This window comes from Chenopodium quinoa, unplaced genomic scaffold, assembly GCF_001683475.1.
Source record: "Chenopodium quinoa cultivar QQ74 unplaced genomic scaffold, ASM168347v1, whole genome shotgun sequence".
Taxonomy (NCBI): domain Eukaryota; kingdom Viridiplantae; phylum Streptophyta; class Magnoliopsida; order Caryophyllales; family Amaranthaceae; genus Chenopodium; species Chenopodium quinoa.
In genome coordinates this window covers 3,106,769-3,134,548 of record NW_018745286.1, presented here as the reverse complement: position 1 = coordinate 3,134,548, position 27,780 = coordinate 3,106,769, and the positions used below count along the sequence as shown (strand labels likewise).

Sequence of the window (27,780 nt, the reverse complement as noted above, 5' to 3'; positions counted from 1 at the left end):
CTCCGGAAATTAGTAGGAATCTTGTATCCGGGCCTACCCGGCCTGAATAGTCTTGGCTATAAGCTTTTATTTGAAGCTAATAGATGCATTATTACTTGGGGTGTTACATTTGTTGGTCGTTGTTATTTGGATAATGGTTTGTTTAAACTTTCTTTGAAAGACAAGTATGTATTTGATGATGATGTTTGTTTGAATGTTGATGAAAATGATAATCATGTTGATTTGAGTTTGTTTGACTTATGGCATTCTAGATTAGGACATGTGAATTACAATAAAATCTTTTTTATGTCCAAACAAGAATTGATACCTTCTTGTGATATTTCTCCTAATAAATGCTCTACTTGTATGTTGAACAAGATCACTAGAACACCTTTTAAGAGAGTTGAGAGAAGTTCTAATATTTTAGAACTAATCCATAGTGACTTGTGTGATTTTCATAGTACTCCTTCTTTGGGGAACAAAAGATACATGATTACTTTTATAGATGATTTTTCTAGGTTTTATTATGTGTATCTTTTGCATTCCAAAGATGAAGCTTTGACAAAGTTTGATATTTATAAAAGAGAAGTAGAATTGCAAGTAGAGTCATTAATTAAGAGAATTAGAACTGATAAGGGAGGGGAATATTATGATCCAGTTTATTTCCAATCTTTGGGTATAATTCATGAGACTATAGTAGGTTATGCACCACAATCAAATGGTGTAGCTGAAAGGAAAAACAGAAGTCTTAAAGAAATGGTTAATTCCATGTTATCTTACTATGGTTTGAGTGAAGGGTTCTGGGGTGAAGCAATGTTGACAGCTTGTCACATTCTTAACCGGGTTCCCACTAAGGGAAACCAATCTACTCCTTATGAACTTTGGTACAAAAGAAAACCAAACTTGAAGTATCTCAAGGTTTGGGGTTGTAGGGAAATCGTAAGAGTGCCCGGCAACAAGAAAAGAAAGCTCAGTGAAAGGGGCTTGGATTGCATATATATAGGTTATGCTGAGCATAGCGAAACCTATAGGTTCTATGTAATAGAACAAAATGACTATATATCGATTCATTCGGTTATTGAGTCAAGAGATGCAATTTTTGATGAAAATCGATTTTCATCAATGAGTAGACCGAAAGATCTACAAATCAGTGCCAATGATAGGGAGATAGTAGAGTTGAATGATTAACTTGAAACTCATGAAAGTACATTCGATAATGAGAATGTTGAAACTCCTCAAGTTAGGAGAAGTACTAGGGAAAGGAAAATTAGGAATCCTCTAGATGACTTCATAATTTATTTAGTTGAAGGGTCTAGGGATGTCCTTAGTTCTACTACTCCATATTGTTTTAATGTGGATAGTTACCCAAAGACTTATAGCGAGGCAATATCTAGTCAAGATAGTGCATTTTGGAAGGAAGCTATAAATGATGAGATGGATTCCATTATGGGAAATAATACTTGGGTTATAGAGGACTTACCTCCCAGTTGCAAACCTCTTGGTTGCAAGTGGATTTTCACTAGGAAAAGGAGACGGGATGGCTCCATAGTGAAATTTAAAGCCATATTGGTTATCCAAGGCTTTAGGAAAAAGCATGGTGTTGATTATTTCGATACCTATGCACTGGTTGCAAGAATTACCTCCATAAGGTTATTGATTGCAATGGCTTCGGTATATAATCTAGTGATTCATCAAATGGATGTCAAAACGGCATTCCTTTATGGAGATCTAGAGGAAGAAGTGTATATGAAACAACCCGAAGGGTTTGCTTTGGAAGGACAGGAAGATAAGGTGTGCAAATTGGTTAAGTCATTGTATGGACTTAAACAAGCACCAAAGCAGTAGCATCGAAAAATTGATGACACGATTTTGTCCTTTAGATTCAAAGTGAATCAAGCTGATAAATGTATTTATAGCAAATTCGATGACAAAGGTCATGGTGTCATCATTTGTCTATATGTTGATGATATGCTTATCTTTGGTACAAGTCTACAACAAGTAGAATTGACCAAGGAATTCTTATCCTCATCTTTTCAGATGAAGGGTTTGGGGGAGGCGGATGTCATTTTGGGCATCAAGATTATTAGGGACAATGGGAGACTTATCTTAAGTCAATCTCATTATATTGATAAGATGATCAAACGGTTTAATATGTTTGATAAGTGTCCCGTGAACACCCCCATGGAACCTAATGTTAAATTGGTTAAGAATTCGGGGAAAACGGTTTCCCAATTGGAATATTCAAGGATAATTGGATCCTTGATGTATTCCATGACTAGTACAAGACCGGATATTGCATTGACTGTGGGGAAACTAAGTAGATTTACTAGTAATCCGGTTGCACAGCATTGGTTTGCAATAAGAAGGGTCTTGAGGTACCTTAAGGGTACGTTAGACTATGGTCTGACTTATAGTGGATTTCCTTCGGTTTTAGAAGGATTTTCAGATGCAAGTTGGATCACTTATAAAGAGGATGACTCTTCTGTAAGTGGTTCGGTATTCATGTTAGGGGGAGGTGCCATTTCATGGTCTTCCAAGAAACAAACTTGCGTTGCCGATTCCACTATGGCAGCGGAGTTTATAGCTCTTGCTTCAGCTAGTAAAGAAGCTGAGTGGTTGAGGATTCTCATGATAGAATTGCCTTTATTGCCAAAGCCAATGCCACCGGTGGCAATCCATTGTGATTCCGATTCGGCGTTGATAAAGGCTTATAGTTAAGTGTACAATGGTAAGTCTTAACATATTTCACTAGGGCATAGCCTAGTGAAAGAGCTTATCAATGATGGGGTCATAAGTCTTGACTATGTCCCAACAAAGTTAAATTTGGCGGATTGCTTTACAAAGGCTATGCCAAAGCATTCCATCATATTTTCCATGAATGGAATGGGTTTATGTCCAAAAACACGAATTTGTGAAACCCAATCTAACGCTTGAAGAAACATCAAGTCTTAGATTCAATGTGGTTAAATTGCATTTACGTTGTTTGATAGCAATGTATGATGACCCATATTGCTATGTTACTTGTGATGTGTTAGGTAGCGTCTATTTAAAGTTCTCATAGATTTAGAGTTGAGAAGATCTAAATGAAGGTGTCTTATCACAAGGGCACTATTACGTATATGAGAACCTACCTATATGAGTTCGAAATAGCCGCTTCAAGAAGTCTAGATGGACATATAGACTTTGATGAACTTATGAACGATATAGACACATGGCTGTATAAAAGTGTCGAGTGATGATAAATTCGATTTGTCTTGTGTGTACTTCACCTTCGAATGGTTGGATATATCCGTGTGATTCAATCCGTATGGAAATCATGGGATATGATCATCGTTAAGTGTGTTGTACTAGGTGTCAATTCAATCCGAAGGGACATTGGCATTGATGCATGAGATGTGGTTTAATTGTTAGAAGTGGAGAATGTTTTAAAGGAACACTCTAAATGGGGGAGGATTGTTGAATATTTAGAGTGTTGATGGTTGCGCGATCGCGACCATGAAGGAGCGCTCGCGCAAGTTAGGTGCGGCCACGCAGAGAGCGCGCCTAAACCACGCACCTCTCTGGAATTTGACAAAGTGGAAGGGTGAGATGGCGCGCCCGCGCCACCCTGTTTTGCGGTTTTTTCTGACGGTTGAGTCTTTTATTAAAAGACTGATTTTCGTGAAGAAAATGAAAAAACATTATTCTTCTTCCCCAAAAACAGTATTCTCTACATTTTTCTCTCAAATTTCTTGCAAACTTTTGTGAGGAAACTCTTCCAATTAATCCAATTTTGGTAAATTGTCATCTTGATTTCGATTCTAGTACTAAGAACGAGATTGCTGTCAATTGTATCTCAAAGAGGATTTCCGGTTTAACCCAAGTACCGTGTGGGGGAAATAAACCTCTTTAGGAAAGTGTTCACACGCCTTTGACAGTGTATCAAGAATCTAGTCTTAAGGGACATTGGTATTCTCATGTTCATGCTTGGTTGTATCGGATTGGAGGAAAGGCAAGTTTGATTAACTTCACACTAGTGTAGTCTTTGTAAATTTTCTGTAATTTCTTAGACTTTGATAATACTTGATTGAAATACATTGTGTTGTATTTGATATTTACAATTATATTATTGTAATAATTTATTTTAGGTTTTGTTCCCACACAAAATTTTAAGTGTTTTTCTTGTTTGAAATCACTGTAAAACCTGACATTATGCACTTAAGGTGTTTATACACCGAGGAAGTTAAAAGATTCAATAATAAATATTGTTTGTCACTAATAAATCAAGAATTGAATTGGAAATTTGAATTGTTTGAATGATTGATGTATGATTGGTTGTATTGTTTTGCATTGAGTCATCACGAAGTTTAAACTGGTAAATCATGTAAAGTGCAAGAAGGATGAGCAATAAAACTCTGGATTTGTGCACATCTAGAGTAATTACAAACAGGGGTTGGGGTACACGGGGTATTAGCCGTGTACTTCTCAGAGGCCGTCTGATATACGAGTCTCTTGTTTTCAAATACTTTTAAAATTATAAGGAGTTAGATAAGATCTCATACTAGCTATGGCCACGGAGTCGCGCCCGTCTGCCATTAGATGTTTATTAATGTTTCCGAAAGGAGGCATAGAGTTTTCTTTTATTAATGTTCTGAAATGGAGCATAGGGGGACAACCTGGTCTATTGCTTAATCCAATCAATGAATGAAATGAATTATTTATTATTAATTAGTGCAGTGTTAGTAATGTTAACAATTGAGACATGTGCCTGAGTAAGTAATTAAATTGTGTGTGTTGATTGCTTATTAGTAGTATGCTAGGAATTCTTTGTTATATTTCGTAGCTTGTATGTACTCAGCGTTGCTGATTGCGTGCTTTTGTATGTCTTTTTCTTGGTCATGGCCTTTGCCTTTTCAATGACCCTGTAATGATCCAATTTTTACACTTGTAATATTGGGGAGCAGATTAATCACTAGTTTATACATAATCAGAATTTGCATCAAGGTGGTGGGATTTTGAGTGGAGTGTTAGATGTTTCCACTGTATATTTCGTTTCATAAGTTTGGATTTAATTAAACTCTGGTTTGATTTATTTACTACTTTTATTGGGTTTTGAATAAGGGCCTTAATGGTTCCAACTTGTAAGACTAAATTTGGTTTTGATTTTTGGTTTTGAAACTTATTGATAACTGAGTTAGTTTTTCCGCTGCTAAATTCTAAACTAGCCTTAACGTTTGAACACGTGGCGGTAGCACGTAAGTAATTCTCTTGCAGATTGTTAAAGGTATTTACAGGTTTTAAGGAGAGAATGATTGGGGTGTTACATTGCGTGAGCAGACCGGCTAGCCCAAGGGTGTGTTTCGAGTGGTCCTTGCCTCGAATTGCGTGCACATGTCTCGGGATTTTAATTCCCGATTTATGTGTGATAAAAATTAATTCTAAATTTATTTTTAGAACCAATTTAGAGCAAAAATGAAAATAAATCAAGTCCAACTTATTTAATTTCAACTTTAGTAGCGCACAAGCCTAAATTATTCAAGAACCATTCTTTAAATCAATTTAGGTCTATCTTGATGCTACAAAATTGAAGGGCTATACTCATATTAATTTATCCAAATATAAATTAATAATGAGATTTGACAAAATTAAAGAGGTTGGAAAAATAAACCCATTCATTTAATAAACTAATCCAACACTAAATTGTGTAAAATTGAAAAATTACATCTTCCAATATGAAGATTAATTAAATTTCAATAACAAGTATTGAACATTTAGGACTTTGATCAACTAAAAAATGATTAAATCCAAAAATTAGTTCAACATGGAATTTAGCAATCAAAGTTCCAACCAAATAAACAATTAAAGATTGGATCTTTAACATATGAGGGGCTTCAAAATTACAAGTTCACCATAAACATTCACACTTGAAGCAATTTATTTGCAAAAATGTGAAAATTTCAAGTTTATGTGAAAAATGAACTCACCAAATTAAGCACCAATTATGACTTAATAAACATGCTTAATAAGGTTTATAATTGCAGTAGATTAGTAATGCAACCATATATTTAATCTACCTTTAACATACCATAATTAATCAGGGTTTAAAGATTTAAAATTTTTCGTCAAAAACGAAAAACCCCTCGAAAAACATGTTTCTGGGAAGCTCTCGAAGAAGATCAAAAACGATTTAGAACATTGATTCCACCCAAAAATTACTATTTTTGAGTCGAAATCTGGGTTCGTTGGCCAAAATTAGTAAAATACGAGATTAATACTAATTAAAACGAGCTTTTAATCTAATTAGAAAGAAAAACCAGAATTTAAATCCATTTTAAATCACCTCAATTAATTATTAGTTACAATAATTAAAATGAGCGTGGCTCTGATACCACTGTCGGGTTTCGTAGCATCTAACGCTACGCGGAAGGGAAACCCGCCCAAGACCCGCCCACTAATTAAAGCAATTAAACATGCAATCACATAATTAACAACATAAGAGAGAGAAAGAGAAAATACATTCTTACCGTTGACGCGTGCTTCGCTCGATTCACGAGCTCTTACTTCAAAGCTCGAGCCACGTAAGTGCGACGGCCTCTTACGGCTTGCACCCTCGACCTGACCCGAACGGTCTTAATCCCGAAGGTAAGTCGGGACTTGATCAAATAAAACTAGAATATTACGAACTTAAAGGTTTTCTCACTAATGATGAGATGCCTTATTGAGTTCAACCCAAGTGATTTTTCCCAAACCCAAAACTTGGGTATTTATAGGGAATGGAGACTTGATCTCCCTTCTCCCATCAATGTGAGAGATTTGCATTTTCCTCTATTTTATTTTAAGCAAAAACAAAATAAAAATGCAAGGCAATCAATAAGCTCCAAGTGTCACATGGAGGGAGAGAGTAGGTGAGGACCATTCAGGGGGGAGGGGGGGGGGAACCAAATCCCCTTGCTCACCAAGCAACCCCTCAATTTCGGCCCCCACACAAAACCACAACACCTCGCCACTTGGCTGGCTGGCAGCCTGCCTTGGCTGCCAAGGCTGCCAGCTACCGCATAGCACCAAGGTTGGACATCCCAACCAGCCAGCCCGCAACACATGCATAACCAGCAAGCTAACACACGCATGCGTTGCTGCTGCTGCTTGGAGCGTGTTGTTGTGCGAGTGGCGAGTGCTAGGTGCTGCTTGCTAGCAAGCACGCACAGCCAGCTGCTGCTGCTTGGTGTTGCTACGCTAGCAAGCACGCACAACCACACACATGCACGCATGGCTTGCGATGCTGCGTGCTGTGCTTTGCGATATCGAAGCATGCTGCGGATGCTAGCGATGATGCAGCCGGTGCTGCTATGCTAGCAAGCACGCCCAGCCATAGCACACACACGCATGGCACACATCTTGCGATGCTCGTGCTATGCAATGTGCGTGTGCTAGGCAATGCTAGGCACGCTAGCACGCATGCGGTTTGGGACCTCGCCTAGCCTAGCACTCGCATGGCTAGACCAATGCGATGCTACGGCTTGGCTCGTACTTGTCGCTTGCTTGATTCCACGTCTCGCCGAATGTCAAATTCGACTCGACTTACGACGCTCGGTTTTGACGCTCTAAGCTCGATATCCGACGTCTTTGTTCGTAATACTCTAATGACTCATCAAATCCGTCGGATTGATTCGTCGTTTCGGATCGGTTATTCGATAGGGGTGCGACCCGAAGGGTTCAGTCAAGATTAAGCCGTAATATTAATTATGCATTAATATTGCTGATCAGAAGCGGCCTCACCTAGGCATTCCGATCAATTGACCTCATTGAAGAATTAGCTTTCTAATAATTTCGAACCCTCTATCGGAATAATACACATGTTGGAAGGACACCATTCCTTTCAAAGAAATTAGATGATGATTGTTGGTGAATAAAACAGAGGAAAACATCCCTATTTATAAAAATAAAAAACAATGGAAAAGATCAGAAAAAGAGTCAGAATCCGACTCAGAGTAAAACGCTTTTCATCGCTTGGCGATGGTTTCATCGTTGCGCAATGCTTTTCAAAAGATAAGATTCGTATGAAATTCGACTTCCAATCAAATTGGGTTAGTCAAATATGCGTACTTATCCTTATTTTATCAGAATTAAATCTATTAAAAACAAGTGTTTTATCCGAAGTAAAATTCTTAAACTTTATGTTTTCAAAAACAGGATAAGTTAGAACCTTCTAGAGGATTCTGGAAGCTAATAATATATCTTAAGGGATTTAGGACTCAAAACAACCTTCTAGATAATTCTAGAAGCTTATGATAAATCCTAATGATTTTAGAAATACAGTTAAGATAAATGGACACTCCACATGATCATTGGACCCGCAGATAAGGCTCAGTTTGGACCCAGTTTAGTATTTTGGCCATAACTTCCTCGTTATAACTCAGATTTGGGCTTATAATATATCGTTGGAAAACTCTTTTCAAACCCCATCCAGCTACACAATTATTGGACCCAGATTATGGACCAAAATAAACTGATTTGGACGATTTTATAAAGATAACACGAAAAGAATGATTTTAAGGACACGAAATGCATGATTTTGGCTAAAAACATTTGAAGAAAGGTTAGAAATGGTCAAGACTAAAGGGAAATTCAAGAGACTCTTCAACTCTTTGCCTAAATCGATAATTAAAGACATGAAAGGTACTTATCACTGGGTTTGGTTTTTGGGGAGACGCAATCAGGTGTCTACAATCCTAAACTTGGGCTGCCTCTCAAGAGCATTGTATTTATCGTCGTTAGCTCAACGCCTTTCCAGCATACTAGTCTTCATAATTTGGAGCTTCTAGCTCCATCACTTCAATGTTCTAGACCTGATAACCCTTATAGTACGACATGAGTCAATGACCGTTCACCTTGAACTCCTTCCCCGTGTCCTCACTACGAATCTCCACCGCACCATGGTCATACACCTTTGTAACAACAAACGACCCCACCCATTGAGAACGGAGTTTACCAGGAAAACGTTTGAGCCGAGAATGGTACAAGAGGACTTTCTGCCCCACTGTAAATGTCTTTTGTGTGATGCGCTCTTCATGAAATGCCTTAGTCTTCTCCTTATAAATTCTTGTGTTCTCAAAAGCATCATTTCGGATTTCCTCAAGTTCTTGTAACTGAAGTTTCCTTTGCTCATCTGCTGCATCCATCTCCATATTGCATTGCTTCACGGCCCAAAAGGCTTTGTGTTCCAATTCTACCGGAAGGTGACAGGGTTTGCCAAACACAAGCCTATATGGAGACATCCCAATTGGCGTCTTATATGCTGTTCTGTACGCCCACAAAGCATCATTAAGGCGGAGGCTCCAATCGTTTCTGTTTGGATTCATAGTCTTTTTGAGAATGGACTTTTCTCGATTCAAAACCTCTACTTTTCCATTTGTCTATGGGTGATATGCAGTGGACACTCGATGAAACACATTATACTTCTTCAAGAGAGCTCCTACTGTCTTATTGCAAAAGTGTGTCCCCTTGTCATTAATGATGGCTCTTCAGAATCCGTATCTAGCAAAAATATTTGATTTTAAAAATTCTGCAACAACTTTAGAATCATCCGTACGGGTGGCTATAGCTTCCACCCATTTTGAAACATAATCTACAGCTAGCAAAATGTATTGAAAACTAGAGGAAGATGGTAAAGGTCCCATGAAAGCCATACCCTTAACGTCAAAATTTTCACATATAAAAATGGGAGTTTGGGGCATTTCATTCCTAGGACCTAGTGTACCTGTCCTTTGACAACTGTCACAAGCCTTACAAATTTCATATGCATCTTTGAAAATTGATGGCCAGTAGAAACCACTCTCTAAAACCTTATGTGCGGTCCTCTTAGGTTCGAAATGTCCTCTACAAGCATAAGAATGGCAGAAAGTTAGTATAGAAATAAATTTAGAATCAGGTACGCACCTTCTGATCAGTTGATCAACACAATATTTCCAGGGATATGGGTCATCCCATATGTAGTATTTTGCTATGCTTTGCATCCGGTCCTTTTGTGCTTTGGTGTAGCTTGCTGGAAACTTCCCAAATTCTAGAAAATTCACCAAATCAACATACGACAGAGTTCCTAAACTCAAGGCATGAAGTTGCTCATCAGGGAACTCTTCATTGATTGGAGCTTTACCTTCATCAGCTTCAACAACTAACCTGCTCAAATGATCAGCAACACTATTGTCAAAACCTTTTTTATCTCTTATTTCAATATTAAATTGCTGAAGCAATAAAATCTAACGTATTAGCCTAGGTTTGGATACATCCTTTGACCATAAATATTTCAGCGATGCATGATCAGTAAACACAACAATTTTAGTACCCAATAAATAAGACCTGAATTTGTCTAAAGCAAAAACTACAGCTAAAAGTTCTTTCTCAGTAGTAGTATAATTAGCTTGAGCCGCATCCAAAGTCCTTAAGTCATAGTAAATGGCATGGGGAACTTTTCCAACTCGCTGGCCTAACACTGCCCCTACAGCATAGTTGGCCGCGTCGCACATCAGTTCGAATGGTCTATTTTAGCTTTATCGACTTTTATTCCTTCAGAAGACACAATATAGCCTAAAACTATACCTTGTTGAACCATGAAATGATATTTTTCAGGATTAAGCACAAGGTTAGTTTCAAGACAACGTTTAAGAACCAAAGTGAGGTGCTCTAAACAACTCTCAAATGAATCTCCATGTATAGTGAAATCATCCATGAAAACTTCTATAAAATTTTCAAGATAATCTGAAAAGATGCTTACCATACAACTCTGAAAGGTGTTGGAGCACTGCACAGTCCAAATGGCATACGACAATATGCAAATTCGCCGTACGGGCATGTGAACATCGTTTTTTCTTGATCCTCCGGAGCACATAACCTGAATATCCGTCAAGAAAACAGTAATAAGCATGACCAGCAAGAGGTTCTACCATTTGATCAATAAAGGGTAAGGGAAAATGATCTTTTTGAGTCATAGAATTAAGTATCCTGTAATCTACACAAACTCTCCACCCATTGTGCACTCGGGTGGGCACCATTTCTCCCTTATCGTTTTCCACCATTGTGACTCCTGACTTTTTTGGGACCACTTGTAAGGGACTAACCCAAGGGCTATCTGAGATAGGGTATATCACCCTTACTTCAAGAAGCTTCAATACTTCTTTCTTCACCACTTCCATCATAGGTGGATTAAGTCGTCACTGCACTTGTCTCACCGGTTTAGCTCCTTTTTCTAATAAGATTCTATGCTAACACATAGAGGGGCTAATCCCTTTTATATTCGCAACTGTCCACCCTAAGGCTGTTTTATGCTCCATGAGAACTTGCACAAGCTTTTGCTCTTGAGTTGGAGTTAGATTACTCGCGATTATAGCTGGAAGAGTGTCATTTTCTCCCAAAAATGCATACTTGAAGTGGTTAGGTAGTGGATTTAGTTCCACTTCAGGTGGCTGTACAATAGAAGGCAGAAGTCTGTTAGATGTAACAGGCAATTTCATTAATCGATCTGCATACCTTCCTTTCTTATTTGGAAGCACTTACAGGGAAGAGAAAGCTTCCTCGATCTCATCTTCGAGCTTAAAATGTTCCTACAGGTCAGTGTATTGCTTTTTTTCCACAGGTTAAGTCAAAACAACATTAATGCATCATGACCAGAGAGAAAAAATACTTGCTCAGTTAATGCATCAATGACATCTATACTAGACACAGATTCACAATCAGAGGGGTATCTCATGGCATCAAATAAATTAAACTGGATAACCTTCCCATTAAATTCCATGGTCAAAACCCCACTATGAACATCAATCTTAGTTCTAGATGTTTTTAGAAAAGGTCTCCCTAATAAAATTGGTGTTGCATTAGAGGATTCATCATTTGGCATATCTAACACATAACAGTCAATAGGAAACACAAGTTCATTTACTTACACTAAGACATCTAATGGCTTCCAGTAAAGGTTTGTTCACCTCTACCTTGCGAAATACATCTAGCACCTCCTTCTCCATCCCTTTCTTCTTATGCTTAGATGACAACGTACTAGAGAAAGGTACAGAAGAAGAAAAATGATCAGTTTTGAATGAAACAACATCACTTACCTTAGAGGGCTGCTCATCTTTTTCTGGAACAATAGTCTCCTGTTCCTCTTGGTGTTCTGCAAGCACTTCAGTATTTTTTGCTCGGACCTCTAATTGCTTGCCACTTCTAAGTGATATTGCACTTGCATGCTCTTTTGGGTTTCTCTCTAGTTGACTTGGCAACTTGTTAGAACTTTGAGCTTGGAGCTTTCCCACCGTGTTAGCTAACTGAGAAACTTGGTTCTCCAAGTTCTTTAGACCACTTCTTGTTTCTTGCTGAAAATGCAAAGTGTTGACAACCATTACCTTCACGATATCTTCTAGAGACATGCTATTACCAGATTATGGCTGGGAAACTTGCTGATTTTGAGGTCGCGGTTGATATTATAGTTGTTGATGAAAACCAGGTGGAGGATTAGGTGTTTGCTGTTGTTGGAAAGCTGGTGGTCTAAGGTTGGAGTTGTCTGTCTGTTGCTGAAAATTGCTGTATCTCAGGTTTGGATGATCTCTCCACCCCAGATTATAAGTCTGAGAGAATGGATCATAACGTCTTTGCTGCCCCTGAACACCACCAATGGAGTTCACTTGTTCTTCTTGCATAGTAGGGCACTATCAGTTCGGTGTCCTACTATCGAACATGTGCCATAAGCTTTTTCTTGCCCTTTTTCGGTCATCACTCGCTCCACTAAGGAAGTGAGTTTAGCTACTTGTTGCTCGAGGTTAGAACTCACCTCTTCATTAACTTGACGTACAGAAGTGGACTTGATATTTCGACCTCCTCGGTATTGAGAGTTTGCTGCCATGTTTGCTATCAGCGTCTTTGCCTCTGCGGGTGTCTTATCAACCAATGCTCCGCCACTTGAAGCATCAATTAGGTTCCGATCCGACTCCGTGAGCCCTTCATAAGAATATTGCACTAACAATTGTTCACTGATCTGATGGTTAGGACAGCTGTCACATAGCTTTTTGAAACGCTCCCGATACTCATGAAGTGTCTCTGCATCTTCTTGTCGAATCCCACATATTTCTTTTCTAATATTTGCAGCCAAAATTGCCGAAAATATTTTTCTATGAAATTTTCTTGCATCTGAGCCTAGGTTGTGATGGTTCCTGCCGAAAGTCCGAACAACCACTCCTTAGCAGCATCATTCAAGGCAAAAGGAAATGCCTTTAACTTGAGCTGGTCAAGGGTTACACCAGCAGGTTTCATCCCCGCACATGCTATGTGAAATTCCTTCAAGAATTGGTTTGCCTCATTCATGTAAACTGAACCTAAGGAACTAGTATTGCGGAAGCCTGAAAATTTGGGTAATGCTCTGATTAGTCCAGGCTTGATCTCACATTTTGTCTCGTCATCTAATATGCACAGCAAATTAGGATCAAATGTAGGAACAGCAAGCTGCTTTAAGGTACGGTCAGCCATCTCAAAGATTTCTTCAGTTTCCTCGTGAAAAGATGAACTCTCACTTAGAGGCAATGGTAACTGATGAGCTTGCTCCAGTATCTGAGCACGAGTCCTTTTACCTACGAAAAATGTAGAAAAAGGATTAATTATTAGTTCCTGGTTCCTTGCTGCAAATTCCCTTAATCTTTGATTCTTCAAATTTCTGTCACACATACACAAACAGAAACAAGATGACAAATTAGTAAGGAAAGTTAGAAAAAACACAATTATTAATGTAATAAAACGCCAATTCCCCGGCAACGGCGCCAAAATTTGATTCGTTCATCTACCTCCTCTGTTCACTCAATATCGCTACTCTCTGCCCAAAATTCAGATTATATTCCTCAATTTCCTGAAGAACCTCACCTCCAAATTCCCCCAAAAATAAGGATCTAAATTATCCACAAAGAACTCCCCTAACAGAAAGATAAGAAGCCTATTATTCATCTCAGTTGCTCCGAGTATTTCGCTCCCATCCTCAGCTGATTCCATCTCTATCTTTTCTTGCTTGACAATTTGATTTCCCGCAAAAATCTCTCAAGGGTTTATTTGTGCCTTACCCGCAATATGCAGTGAGAGGAGTTCTTAGTTGCTCTTTTTTTTTCTTTTGTTTTGGCTGAGTAACTAGTTGGTGTACTTCATGAGTTCATGGTCCACTTAGCTATTTTCTATGAAACATTATTGGGTTGACACACATGTGAGTCGATTGGGCTTGTGAGCTTTTCTTCGTTTAATCTGGGTGGTAATAAAATATCACTTTGATATTGTAATCTTCCTTCCTACAAACAAATAGTAGTAAATCGTGTCTTGGGAAGAAGATTAATTATAATACACTTAAATCATTGATTGTCAATATAAAATCAAGAGTTTAATATACATAAATAATATACTTTACGACCCTATCAGCCATATAAGTATAAAATGCTTCTTTGGAACCTGATCAGAGATAGAATCAGGTTTTTTGATCCTACTTGTATGAGATGTGAGGATCCTCTAGAAGACATCACTCATATCTTTAGGGACTGTCCAAACTCTTCTTCTTTTTGGTCTCTGGTTTTTAACAAGTTTTCTTATTTAAAGATTGATTTAATTGCATCGGTTTTATAACACCAATCTCTCAGATTGGTTGGCTTTTAACTTTTCAAATATTTCTACCTGGAAACCCATTTTTGCAGTTGCTATTTGGCATGCTAGAAATGTTGCAGTCTTTGAACAAAAAATGATATTTGTTCAGTCAACTTTTAACAAGTTCATTGTTGATTATCATTTCTCTTTGAAATTAAACTAGGGAACTTTGGATAGACCATCTTCTTCTACTAAACAAGTTTTTAGAATGTGGGCTCCTCCTCAAAAAGGCTATTACAAGCTGAACACAGATGGTTCATGGATGAGCATTGTCAATGCAGGTGGGGGTGGGGTTATCAGGTGTGACAAAGGAATCTAGGTTACCGGTTTTGCTATGAAATTCAATGCAATAATGTCTGCAGCTTCTGCTGAACTCTTGGCAATCAAGATACGACTGCTAACTGGCCGGAACAAGAAAATCAAGTTTCAGGAACTTGAAACAGATGTTGAAGCCTTGACTAAAATGCTGAAAGACCCAAAATTATGTGAATATCATGATTTGTGCAATGTGATAAGGGAAGTTGTTGCTCTTTTGGAGAGAGACTGGACTATTATAGTCTTTCATGCAAACAGAACTGTAAACTTTGTTGTTGACAGGCTTGCAACAATGGGAAGAACCAAGATCAAGACTGGTGAAAGGGTTTCCTTCAAATATCCTCCTGCTGAAATCTTTGAGACTTATGCCTCTGAGATTCTGGATGTGCGTGCACCTTTGAGACTTATGCCTTTGAGATTCTGGATGTGCCTGCACCTTTAGTACTGTATTACTTTTGCTTACCTAGCTATGACAAATTAGGGTGAAAGGGTGAAAGAGGTAATGGGATAGCTTGTATATAATTGATCATGAGATAGAGTATTTATAGAAAACTTAAGCTCATAAGATAGAAAACAATCTTCCTAAAAGATATACTAGTCTAACCATATATCTTAAAGATATATTCTCTAAAAAATATCTTAACATAAAATAAACCTAAATATATTATTCTCTTAATGATATCTACGGAAAATATATCACACATATATTTTCCGATATCTCATATCTCTAACAAGCTAAGGCCCTGTTCTTTTGAGCTTCTAGGCAGAGCAGAGCAGAGCAAAGCAGTTTTAGCAGAGTAGATTTCAATAGAGCAGATCAGATTTCAGCAGAGCAGAGCAGAGCAGAGCAGGGCAGAGCAGATTTCAACAAAGCATAGTAGGGCAGAGCAGATTTCAGCATTATTATACTGCTGCTGCTGCTGCTGCTGCTGCTGCTGCTGCTGCTGCTGCTGCTGCTGCTGCTGCTGCTGCTACTGCTGCTGCTGCTACTACTACTACTACTACTACTACTACTACTACTACTACTACTACTACTACTACTACTACTACTACTACTACTACTACTACTACTACTACTACTACTACTACTACTACTACTACTAGTTTTAACATTATTATTATTATTATGTTATGAAATATTTATGGATGCCGTTTAGGGTTTAGTGTTCTCTAAGAAAACCCTAGCTATTGTATATGTATATATATACCCCTTACACAATGGAATAATATACAGATCTATTCTCTCCCCAATTTCTCTCATTTTCCTTTTATTTCATAAGACGTTATCAGCACCAAAGCTCTAAACCACCGATTAAAATTAGAATTCAATTACAACCAAAGGTAGTTATCATATTGTTACAAGGAATTTAGCATCAAATTACTGTTAAAATTAAGCTAAGAAAAGCCAGTTAAAATCCCCAAATTTCCTCCCTACTTTGTCGCCCAACACCCCGACATCGCCGCCTCTACACCGCACCACCGCCCTTCCAAGCCGGCGGCTAGACTGCAGCCCCTCTTCTTTTCTTATTTCCTCTGCTTCTCTTTGTGCCTTCCCCTATTAATAAACCAAAGTTTATTTTGGTCTTTGATTATTTTCTTAGTTTTCTTGAAACCATTGATCCTCTAAAGTTGATACATCTAATTTCTTTATTTCTTTTGACCCATAAAGAGAAAGTTATCATAAGATTGCTATTAAAATATGGGTATACGAATAGCAAGAAACACCCTACAAATTAATGGATTACGAATTTCTAGCGGTGCTATTTGAGTTTTGATAGGCGGTATATAGCTCGTGCAATGATGATCCATGAAACCATTGTGATTAGCAGGGAAGTTCTTATTTCATTTATTATATTGAATTTTATTTTTACAAAATATACTTATTATGGCCCTTTTAATACATGTTATATATTTACGGCGTATTGTTTTGTTATGTTATGTGGGGTTAATCTGATTATGGGTTTGATTATAATTAAAAGTTAGTGTAACTTGATTAGGGGATTTTGCTCCCACCAATCAGAATGCGCCACGTGGACCAATCAGGTCCTGCCAAGTGTCCCCCAGTTGGAACTGGCAGGGCTTGCCACGTGGCACGCGCTTATTCGTCCACCTTGGACCTATTATGTCATGACATGTGGCATACTCCATGCCTAATGGAGAAACCGGCCACCCAGGCCCAACTTCCGAGGGAAGCCCAATCAGCCCTAGGTTAACCTAAACCTAGGATGGGCACGTTTCCCAAGGTTATAAATACCTCCCTTAATCCTCATTAAGGGGGATAACAAAAACATAACGAAAAAACACATTAATTACACACAGTAATAACCGGCTGATCTCGCTAACAAAGCAGATTACCTACATTAATCACTCTCACCTAGAGAGACCCAATCACTTTAATTTCCGCATTAATTACTCCTTAATCAAGTACTAACTTGACCGTTGGAGGCGGAGCTCCCAGGAGTCTCCGTTATTTTGCAGGTACAGGCGTCCGGTTCCAGTCTCGGAATTGTAACTCTCCCGCAGGACATCAGAAAACCCCGAAACATTTGGCGCCGTCTGTGGGGAGAGTACTTCTGAGATGGCATCCAAGTCTGTACCGACTCCTGAAGAGAGGCGTCCCCTAGACGACCCTCAAGTTCAGTCGGACCATGATACCGAGAGTGAATTTGAAGTTGAAGCTCACACAGCTTCAGACGGGACCCTAAGGGCCCGACGTACCCGTCATACCGAAAGGAGGGAACGGGAACATCTTCAAACAGGAAGCGAGCCAGCAGACGCACCGCCTGTTCGGCAACAGCCGACTGATGGGTCTGCTCCCATCACAAGGAACGAACTCATGACCTTCATGAGGGACTTCAAGGGAGAGATTCAAGAGTTGATCAACAAGAAGCCGCCTGCTCCAGTCAAGGAGCAGTCGGCTAAGAAACCCTCCACTTCACTGAAGAGGAAGCCAGTTCAAGGGCGAGAGGCGACTCCTCATCCTAAATCTAGGAAGCGGGAGCCACCTGCCCTTGATTTCACAAAATTCCGTGTTCCTACAGGAAATAGGAAACCCGTTCGTCATATTCAGGCGGACGGGTCGAAGCAAACATTCACAGACGCTCGGCTACTGCTAGAGCAGAAGAAGAGTGACCGATTGTCAGAGTCGGCCTCTACTTCAAACTTTCAAGATAGTCTGCGAAATGCCTCGTTGAGGCATACTCAGTCGTATCATGAGAGTCAGTAAGGCGGCACCTCCCGTCAGTCCGGCTTTCATAGCGACCAGGCGGTACCAAATTTACCATTTGTGCCGCAACAACAGTATTTTTTGCAGCCACCTCCGTTTGGTGGACCTGCAGCAAAAAACGTCCAACCTATGGACTGGCAGCTACGGTTGCTTAAACTTGGTGAACAGCCGTCGGCCTTCTCCAAGGAAATTACTGAAGCCGCTCAGCCGGCCAAAGTGAAAAATGTACTAGTAGTCGCCTATGACGGCACTACTAACCCAGAAGACCATCTGATGGCATTCACCAACCTGATGTACCTTCAAGGGTTGGATGATCCCACTTGGTGCAAGTGTTTCCCAGCGACTCTCAAAGGAATCGCACAACAATGGTTCGGCAACCTGCCGACTGGTTGTGTAAATAGCTTCAGGACGCTTGCTTACTTATTCACCTCCAACTTCGCCATGAACATCCCTGCGAAGAAAACGACCCTTGATTTAGGAACAATTCAGCAGGGCGAGAAGGAGGGGCTTCGTTCTTACATCAGGCGGTTTAACCTGATGAGAATACAGATTCAAGGGTTACCGGATGAGGTAGCCTATACTGACTTTTTCAGAGGTCTCAAAGACGGGTCTACCTTCAAATTTGATTTGGTTCGAAAGAGGGTGGCGACTCTTCAAGAGGCCTTGATTGAAGTAGAAGCCTATATACAGGCGACTGATCTTTGTACGGTAAAACAGTCGGACGGGAAAAGGTTCGACAAAAGAGAAGGACGACAGAAACAGTCGTCAAACAAAGATGAGAAAAGAAAAGAGGTCTGGGCGGCTGATTCCTCTAAACAGCCGGCCCAGAAAAAGAAAAAAGAATTCAAACCATACTCCCCAAAGTATGCGTTTAACAAGGATAACCAGTTTATCCTAAAAGAAATCAAGGGACGGATCTCAATTGAGAAGCCGGTCCCCATGAAGGGTTCTGCAAACAACCGGAACCAAGATAAATTCTGTGCTTATCATGATGATGTTGGTCATCACACCAATGACTGCATCAGTCTCATGCGGTATCTGGACCGCCTGGCTGAGCAAGGTGATCTTGCCACTTATGTCAAGAAATCTACGGGGAACACTTCCTCAAAAAAGCAGTCGGCCAAAAAGAATCAACAGGCCGACAGCTCTGATACAGATGATGCAGTCGTCTACACCATTGCAGGCGGCTTCTTAGGAGGCGGCCCCACTATTAGGGGCAACAAAGACAATATCAGGCGGTTAGATGTAAATTCCGTTCACCAAGAACGGCCGTCCAAATATTCATTTCCTGAGATTGTCATCACTGAAGAAGATCTAGGAGGGGTAAGAGGGCCGCATGACGACCCTATCGTCATTGAATGTAAAGTGGCCAACCAGAGAGTTGGCCGAATCCTCATAGATACCGGAAGCTCCTCAGATCTCATCAGTAGCAAATGTCTGTCGAAACTAAAATATCAGACTGATTGCATACATCCGGCCTCCCACCCTTTAGTAGGGTTTGGAGGAGGAGTCGTCCACCCACTGGGACGAGTGGATTTACCCATCCGCCTGGGCGAAAAAGGGGAAGGACGACACATGGTAGTCCGGTTCTTGGTAGTAGAAGAACTCTCGGCCTACAACATGATTCTGGGTCGACCAACCCTGAATAATTCCAAGGCTGTTATAATCCCATCTCTTATGTTGCTTAAGTTTGAGAGGGATAATGGAACAGTCGGCTCCCTAAGGGGAGATCAGAGGATGGCCCGAGAGTGCTATCTCTCGGATATCAAGCCCACTGTTATGGCCACTGGGTCAAGCGGTGAAAAAACAGACCTTGGCAATGTCAAGGACAGTGCGCCTGTTCAAGAAGCAGGCGGCAAGAAGAGAAAGGCATCCCAGACAGGGGCCGCAAGAAAAGAAAGAAAATAGCAATCAGTGGCAGAGGAGCGGTCGGATGAGTTCCGCCCTCAGCCGGCTGGTGAGCATGCGGACCTGATCTTAGACGACTCACGTCCTGACCGAACAGTCAAAGTTGGGACGACTGCTCTGGGAGACCTTGGTGACGACTTTCACAAACTATTGAAAGAATACAAGGACATCTTTGCATTCGAAGTCCATGAAATGCCAGGCATTAGTCCTGATCTGGCGGTACATAAACTGGTCGTGGATCCGAAAAAGAAGCCGGTACGGCAAAAGAAGCGGAACCATGGCGAAGAAAGAAGTCAGGCGGCAGCCGCCGAAGTTAAAAAATTACTTGATGCAGGGTTCATTCGGCAATGTTACTTCCCAGACTGGGTTGCAAATGTGGTGCTTGTTAAAAAGCCGAATGGCACCTGGCGAATGTGTGTAGACTACACAGACTTAAACAAGGCGTACCCCAAAGACAGTTACCCTCTGCCTAAAATTGATAATCTGGTCGACTCAACAGCCGGACATGCTTTGATGAGATTTATGGACGCCTACTCTGGTTTCCATCAAATTCCTTTATGGAAGAAAGATCAGGAGAAGACGGCCTTCGTCACTGATCAGGGGTTATACTGTTACACGGTCATGCCGTTTGGTCTTAAGAATGCCCCGGCTACCTTCCAGCGAATGATAAACACTGTGTTCTTTGATCAGATTGGGAGAAATGTCGAGGCATACATTGATGATATGATTGTCAAGACTAAACTTCAGAAAGATCATCTGTCGGAACTCCGAGAAACTTTCGCCACACTCAGGCGGCACCATGTCATGCTCAATCCCAAGAAATGTGTATTTGGAGTTGAGTCTGGGAAATTTCTCGGATTCCTTATCAATCAGAGAGGAATAGAGGCGAACCCTGAGAAGGTGCAGGCGGTTATTGACATGCAGTCGCCTCGTACCGTCCGAGAGGTTCAGAAGTTAACAGGTTGTCTGGCGGCCTTGGGAAGATTTCTAAGCCGATCAGGCGACAAATGCCTATACTTTTTCCAGGCAATTAAGAAAAAGGCAAGGTTTGAATGGGGGACGGATGCTGAGGCCGCCTTCCAGAAATTGAAAGTTCACTTGCATTCCTTGCCGAGGCTGGTCAGCCCTTTGCCCAAAGAAGTACTCTACATGTACCTGGCCGTCTCTGATCATGCGTTAAGCGCTGTTCTCCTTGATGAAAGAGATGGCTGTAAGCTCCCGGTCTACTTTGTCAGTCACGTACTGAAAAATGCCGAGTTGAGGTATCCCCTAGTGGAGAAATTTGGTCTTGCACTCTTCATGGCTGTTAAAAAATTGAAGCCCTACTTTTTGGCACATGCAGTCGTCGTGTATACAGACCAACCTATCAAGCGGCCACTTACCATCATGGAGTCGTCAGGCCGAATGATCAAATGGGCCATAGAAATACAGAGCCTCGAAGTTACTTTCGAGCCTAGAAAAGCAGTGAAGGGGCAAGCCTTTGCTGACTTTATTGTAGAGATGACTCGTCCTCCTGACTCTCAAGTTCCAGACCAAGTATGGAAGGTATATGTGGACGGAAGCTCTACTTCAAATGGTTGTGGAGCAGGCGTCATATGTCAGTCGCCAGAGGGCGACAGGTACGAGTATGCTCTACGCTTCAGTTTTCAGGCTTCAAACAATGAGGCAGAATATGAAGCTTTACTAGCCGGGATCCGCATGTGCAAGGCGGCAGGGGCAATAAAAATAGACGCCTGTTCTGATTCACAATTGATAGTGAGTCAGTACAATGGCGAATACGAAGCAACCCATCCGGCCATGATCAAGTATTTACAGGCGGTCCGACAAGCAGTCGGCTCCCTTGAAGATTTCCATCTGATCCAAGTGCCGAGATCAGAAAACAACCAGGCGGATGCACTGTCAAAATTAGCATCATCCGCCTCCTCTGATACTCCTCGAACTGTTTTTTGGGAAGTAATGGAGAAGAGAAGCATCGAGGAAAACCCTATTGGAATCCTAGACAGAAGCTCAACCTGGATGGATTCAATCAGGGCATATCTGACAAACGGTACACTGCCGGATGATCCTCAACAGGCGGCAGCACTGAAAAAACGAGCCACCTGTTTTGAAATGATAAAGGGAGAACTTCACAAAAGGGGGTACCTTCAACCCTTCTTAAAGTGTGTTACTCCAGAAAAGGGACGAGAGATACTAGACGATCTTCACTCTGGTTACTGTGCTTCTCATATAGGCGGTAGGACGCTTGCTCAAAGGGCAAGGCGGCAGGGCTACTTTTGGCCTACTTTGGAAGCAGATGCAATGGAGATGGTGAAAAAATGTGACAAGTGCCAAAGGTTTGGCAAACTAATTCACCGTCCGGCTACTGACCTCACTACCATTCACAGCCCACTACCGTTTGCTAAGTGGGGCATGTACATTCTGGGTCCATATACGCCTGCTACAGGCGGAAGGAGGTACATACTTGTTGTCGTCGACTACTTCACTAAATGGGTAGAGGCGGAGGCTGTAAAGGGAATCAAGACGAAGGATGTAATTTCATTCATCTGGAAAAATGTCATCACTCGGTTCGGGGTTCCCATGTCTATGGTTTTTGATAATGGTCCCCAATTTGAGACGCCTGTTCTCAAAAGCTGGTTGGGTGACAAAGGAATTGCAAACTACTTTGCATCTGTCGGCCGTCCACAAGCAAACGGCCAGGTAGAAGCCTTTAATAAAATCATCTCAGACGGTCTCAAGAAAAAGATTGAACGAGCAGGCGGCCTATGGGCGGATGAACTACCACATGTTCTCTGGGCCATTAGGACGACTGAAAAAGGGGCGACTGGAGAAACTCCATTCCTCCTAACTTACGGTGCGGAAGCTGTTCTTCCAATAGAGCACTACGAGCCGACTCTGCGAGTAATGCTATATGACGAAGAGGCAAACTGGGAAGCCATGCGCCTGGCATTAGACTCACTTCCTGAAAAAAGGGGCAATGCTGTCTTGCGCCATGAAATCTATCGCCTGAGAATGACTAGATCATACAACAAAAAAGTACACAGGCGTCCACTCAAAGTAGGGGACTTTGTACTTAGAAAAACGGAAGCAGTTGGTAGGGCTAATGAGTCTGGCAAACTAACTCCCAACTGGGAAGGACCCTACCGAATCTGTGAGGAAGTCAGGGACGGTACCTACCGTCTGGAAACACCAGACGTACAACCGTTGCCTCGAACCTGGAATGTAGATAATCTTAAGAAATATTTAGGATATTTTGGATTTTAACACCTTACAAAAGGCTGAAAATGTTTTTTAACACCCCCCAAAAAAAAACTTTTATTTTAACACCTCCCAAAAATATAAAAGTTGGAAGTTAACACCAGTTAACGATTTCCGTCACGGAAATTTAACGTGGGTCCCACAAATTGGCTTGAACTTCAATTTTCACCCAGCAAAACACGAAACTTCTTTCTTCATTGAATTCGCAGCAACCTTCTGCATTGAATTCTTTCTGAACCTTCATTGATTTCGCTTTTGAACCAAAGGAGATCTTGGCTGAGAAGTGGAGTGTAGGGTGGTGTCAACGTTGGAGAAGATAAGCTCAGGAGGGTTTCTTCATCATCTTCTTCAACTACAAAAGTGCGAAAGCCGCTTGAAATTCACAGAAAATAAGGTAAAATTGCTCTCCTTTGATAGCAATTTCGTCAATTACTGGTGCTTCATTGCTGTAAACCTTGCAATAATTGGGTAATTAGGGTAAATTTTGGGACCACAGTAGGAAAGCCTTGATAAATCAATTTCTGTAACTGACTATGCGACTTAGGTTAATTGGATTTCGTAATTGAAAGTAGAGATTAATTAAGGTGGTTTATTGTTAATTAAACTAGCAAGTGTGGTTTGTTGATTAATTTATGTTACTGAGCACCTACATTGGCTTGTATATGTTTATTTTCAATTTTTTTTATGTGTTTGTTTGTGTGGCTGTGATGGATTTGTTTATTCGTATTGTGCATGTATAGTTACATGGCTTTTAATATGTTTTATATGTTTTTCACTGGTGGGTAGATAATGGGTGACAAGGATAGTTTGGTTGACATCTGCCTTAGAGTGGGAGGTGCTTTTGTCCCTAAAAGAGTAACCAAAAACAGGCAGCTGCTGTGTTGGTGTGGTGGTTGGTGTTACTGGAAGAGGAAGGTTCAAGTATCTAAGTTGGATGTGCATTTGATTAGAACAGCTGCAATTCATGGTTTTGTTAATGGTGATATGGATGTGCCTATGCATTACAGCTGTTGGTATAGGCAGAAGGGGAAAACCTTTAACACTGGGAAAAGGGAACTAGTTAACAGTGAAGAGGTTAAGGGCCTTTTGGAGACAGTAAATGAAGAGGGGTATGTTGAGGTTTTTGTAACAACAGAAGCTCCTAGTCAGCCCATACAAGAGGCCCAACCCAATCCTGCAAAGACAAAAAAAAAGGATAAGAAGGTAGAAAGTTCAAATACATCGACTATTAGGAGGAGCCCTAGGTTTAAGAAGACAGAAACTGAACAAAGGGAGGAGAGTCCACCTAGGAAAGCCTCAGCTAATGCTAAAGTGTTGAGGTTTGATGAAGAAAAGGATGATGGATGTGAAGGATCTGGTTATTCAAGTTCAGATTTGAGTGATGAGGGACAAGATTGGGAACCTGGTGAAGAAGAATTTGATGAAGGGGATGAGGAATGGTATATTGAAGGGTCAAAGGAGATCTTGGCCAAAGTGAACAAGAGCCTTAGGAAAGGTTTGGAGAGTGCAGTAGATGACAGGGTTGGCAAAGATAAGAGAGTAGAGTTGAGAAATGATTTGGATGTTGGAAAACCGAAGGTGAATCCAGAAAGTGATGCTGATTCAGATGATTCAAGGAGTTTGTGTGGATCTGATGAGGAACAGGACTATGCTCCTTGGTTTAATGCTGATGTGGACTTTGACAACCCAATCAAGTTGAAGTTAAATCAGAAATTCAGTAATGCTTCAGTCTTGAGGAGGGCCTTAAGACTTCATGCCATTCAAAACAGGTATGAGTTCTACTACTTGCATAATGACAGTAAAAGGATTACAGTTCAGTGTAGATATAGATGTGGCTGTGAGTTCAATAGCTACACTTGTAGAATGCCTGCTTGTACATGTGTGGGGGGGGTAAAGTGTCAGTTCAAGGTGTTTGCATCAAAACTTGTTAAGCAGCAAACTTGGCAAATCAAAACCTTGAATTTAGACCATTCCTGCTTCAGAGTAAAGAAGAACAAGATGCTTACTGCTGAATACATAGCAGAGAGGTATTTAGAAGAGTTTAGGAGTAACCCTGGTTGGAGAATTAAGGAGATTAGGGCTAGGATTTTGAATGATTTAGGAGTTGATGTGAGTTACTATAAGGCATGGCTAGCTAGGTGTAGGGCAAAACTACTGATATTTGGTTCAGCTAGGGAGCAGTATGCTAGGGTGTGGGATTATGGGAAAGCTGTGATGAAGTACAACCCTGGTTCAGGGTGCAATGTTGTTGTTGATGGTATTGACAGGCCAGAGCCACCATTGTTCATGAGGATGTTCATCTGTTTAAGGCCATTGAGAGATGGATTTGCAAAGGGTTGTAGGCCTTTAATAGGGTTGGATGGTTGTCACCTCAAGGGTGCCTTTCCTGGGCAAATTCTGGTGGCAGTTGCTAAGGATGGGAATAACAACTTGTTTCCTCTAGCTTGGGCCACAGTGGAGATTGAAAACCAGGAAACTTGGGGTTGGTTCTTGGAATCCCTTATGTCAATGTTCACACATGATCAAGGAGCTGGGCTGACCATCATGTCTGACAGGCAAAAGGTAATGCTTCTGTTTCCCTCTTAACTATTTAGGTTCAATTTCTAAGTTTTCATGTGTATGTATGTGATTGACTGATGATTATACTTTTGTCTGCATTTGGTAGGGTTTGATTAAAGCAATGGCTGATGTTATTCCCAAAGCTGAGCAAAGGTTTTGTGTGAGGCATATTTGGGCTAACTTCAAGCTCAACTTCACTGGATCAACCTTTAAGGAGCTGTTTTGGAGAGCAGCTAGGGCTGTACTCATGACTGGTTATGTAACTTGCTAGTTTTTTAGTACTTTTATTATGTACTCATGACTGGTTATGTAACTTGCTAGTTTTTTAGTGGCTTCCCTTAACAAATTTGAACAATTAGATATTGAATTGTAATGGTTGCATGGCTTTGATTGCCATTGAAACATGTTGAAGTAAGGTTCTTTTGTCAACCTGTACTTGAACTATCTTAGTGTTTCACATATTTCCCATGTTTTAATGTTTCACATGTTTAAATAGGTTGATTAAAAGACAAGGCATAAATAGGAACTTAGACAAGGCATAAATAGGTTGATTAAAAGACATATTTATAACACTTCAAGTCATTACAAGAAATTATAACTACTTAATACAGCTTACTATTACACACCCCTAGCCATTAGGAAAATTACACCCATTGACAAACCTATATAAATGGCCATGCCCACCCAACCAAAACAGCTGATTGAAGACACCTTCCCTTCATTGCACTCCCTGTTCATTCTCTTCCTGTCAGCGTTCAAGGCCTTGCATCTCATCTTCAAATTATCAACTTCATTAAGTAGGCACCTCCTTTGGCCACTGATTTCATCAACTTCCCTTTTCAATTCATTAACTTCACCCTTTAGCAGCTTCTTATCCAACAACAGGTTGTTGATAACCCCTGTTTGCCAATCTGTTCCATCAGGTTGATCAACCCATTCGAAAGCTTTGCAACCCCTTGTTTCTGTTATTGGGTCATAAAACTTACATGATATGAACTTCCTGCCTGGATTCTCCCTTGTCCAGCTAGTGAGCTTGGCCATTGGCACACCACACTTACATTTTCTGGCCTCAGGAGGGGAAGAGCTAACAAACGACATAATCTGCATCAATTTTAGATCGACAGTCACATTTACAGATTTGTACACTGACGAATTAACATTGACAGCAACAAAATTCATTTTTAATTTCATAATACGAAAAGCCCCAAATTCAATTTCTGACGAACCCTAATTTCGCAATTGGGCATTTAGATGCGTACATAACATAATCCAACCATTAATCTGAGTACGAAACAATTGCAAATAATAATTGAAGAGAATTTAAACCATAATTACCAAACAACCGAACAATTGACCGCACTCACCTGTTTCAGCAGCTTCAATCTGTTCCTCTTCTCAAAAATCGTGGAAGAATCGTGAAAGAATTGTTTCAAGTATCGTGCAACAATGCAATGCGCTGCTGCTATTCAATAAGAACAACGATTTCGTTCATTGGGGGAGAATCGTGCAAGAATGGTTCTTATATATCGTGCAAGAATCGTGGAAGAATGGTTCTTATATACAGATCTTTTAAAAATATATCCGTTGGGGTGGGCCCCACTAACAGTTCTGTTAACGGAAGATGGATTTTGGTGTTAACTTCCAACTTTTATATTTTTGGGAGGTGTTAAAATAAAAGTTTTTTTTTGGGGGGTGTTAAAAAACATTTTCAGCCTTTTGTAAGGTGTTAAAATCCAAAATATCCAAATATTTATTTTGAATGATGTAAATAGTCAAGAGCTACTTAATAAAAGTTTGCACTTACTATTCAATTTTGTACTAAGAGGGGCACGCCTACTAACAAATAGTCGGCTACTCTCCACGTTTAATTTTTATTCTTACTTAAAGAGGGGCATGTCGTCTGTACC

At 40.5% G+C, this 27,780-nt stretch overlaps 4 protein-coding genes across 4 annotated transcripts; 2 read left to right on the top strand and 2 right to left on the bottom strand.

The window, feature by feature from the left end:
* Positions 1–8,831: 8,831 nt before the first annotated feature.
* On the bottom strand, positions 8,832–9,317 carry LOC110712048. The gene has a single exon (XM_021890472.1). It carries the CDS (start codon positions 9,315–9,317, stop codon positions 8,832–8,834), a length of 486 nt encoding a protein of 161 aa, XP_021746164.1.
* A 5,501-nt stretch (positions 9,318–14,818) lies between these two features.
* On the top strand, positions 14,819–15,367 carry LOC110712046. Its single transcript, XM_021890471.1, has 2 exons — positions 14,819–14,891; positions 14,973–15,367. Exons 1-2 carry the CDS (start codon positions 14,819–14,821, stop codon positions 15,365–15,367), a joined length of 468 nt encoding a protein of 155 aa, XP_021746163.1.
* Positions 15,368–23,341: 7,974 nt separating this feature from the next.
* LOC110712045 lies at positions 23,342–26,144 on the top strand. The gene is made up of 2 exons (XM_021890470.1): positions 23,342–25,876; positions 25,980–26,144. The coding sequence occupies exons 1-2, from the start codon at positions 24,104–24,106 to the stop codon at positions 26,142–26,144; spliced, it is 1,938 nt and encodes a 645-aa protein (XP_021746162.1). The 5' UTR covers positions 23,342–24,103.
* A 276-nt stretch (positions 26,145–26,420) lies between these two features.
* LOC110711895 lies at positions 26,421–27,578 on the bottom strand. The gene is made up of 2 exons (XM_021890334.1): positions 27,238–27,578; positions 26,421–26,974 (listed from the first exon to the last, which is right to left on the bottom strand). Exon 2 carries the CDS (start codon positions 26,969–26,971, stop codon positions 26,492–26,494), a length of 480 nt encoding a protein of 159 aa, XP_021746026.1. The 5' UTR covers positions 26,972–26,974; positions 27,238–27,578; the 3' UTR covers positions 26,421–26,491.
* Between the last annotated feature and the right edge of the window lie 202 nt (positions 27,579–27,780).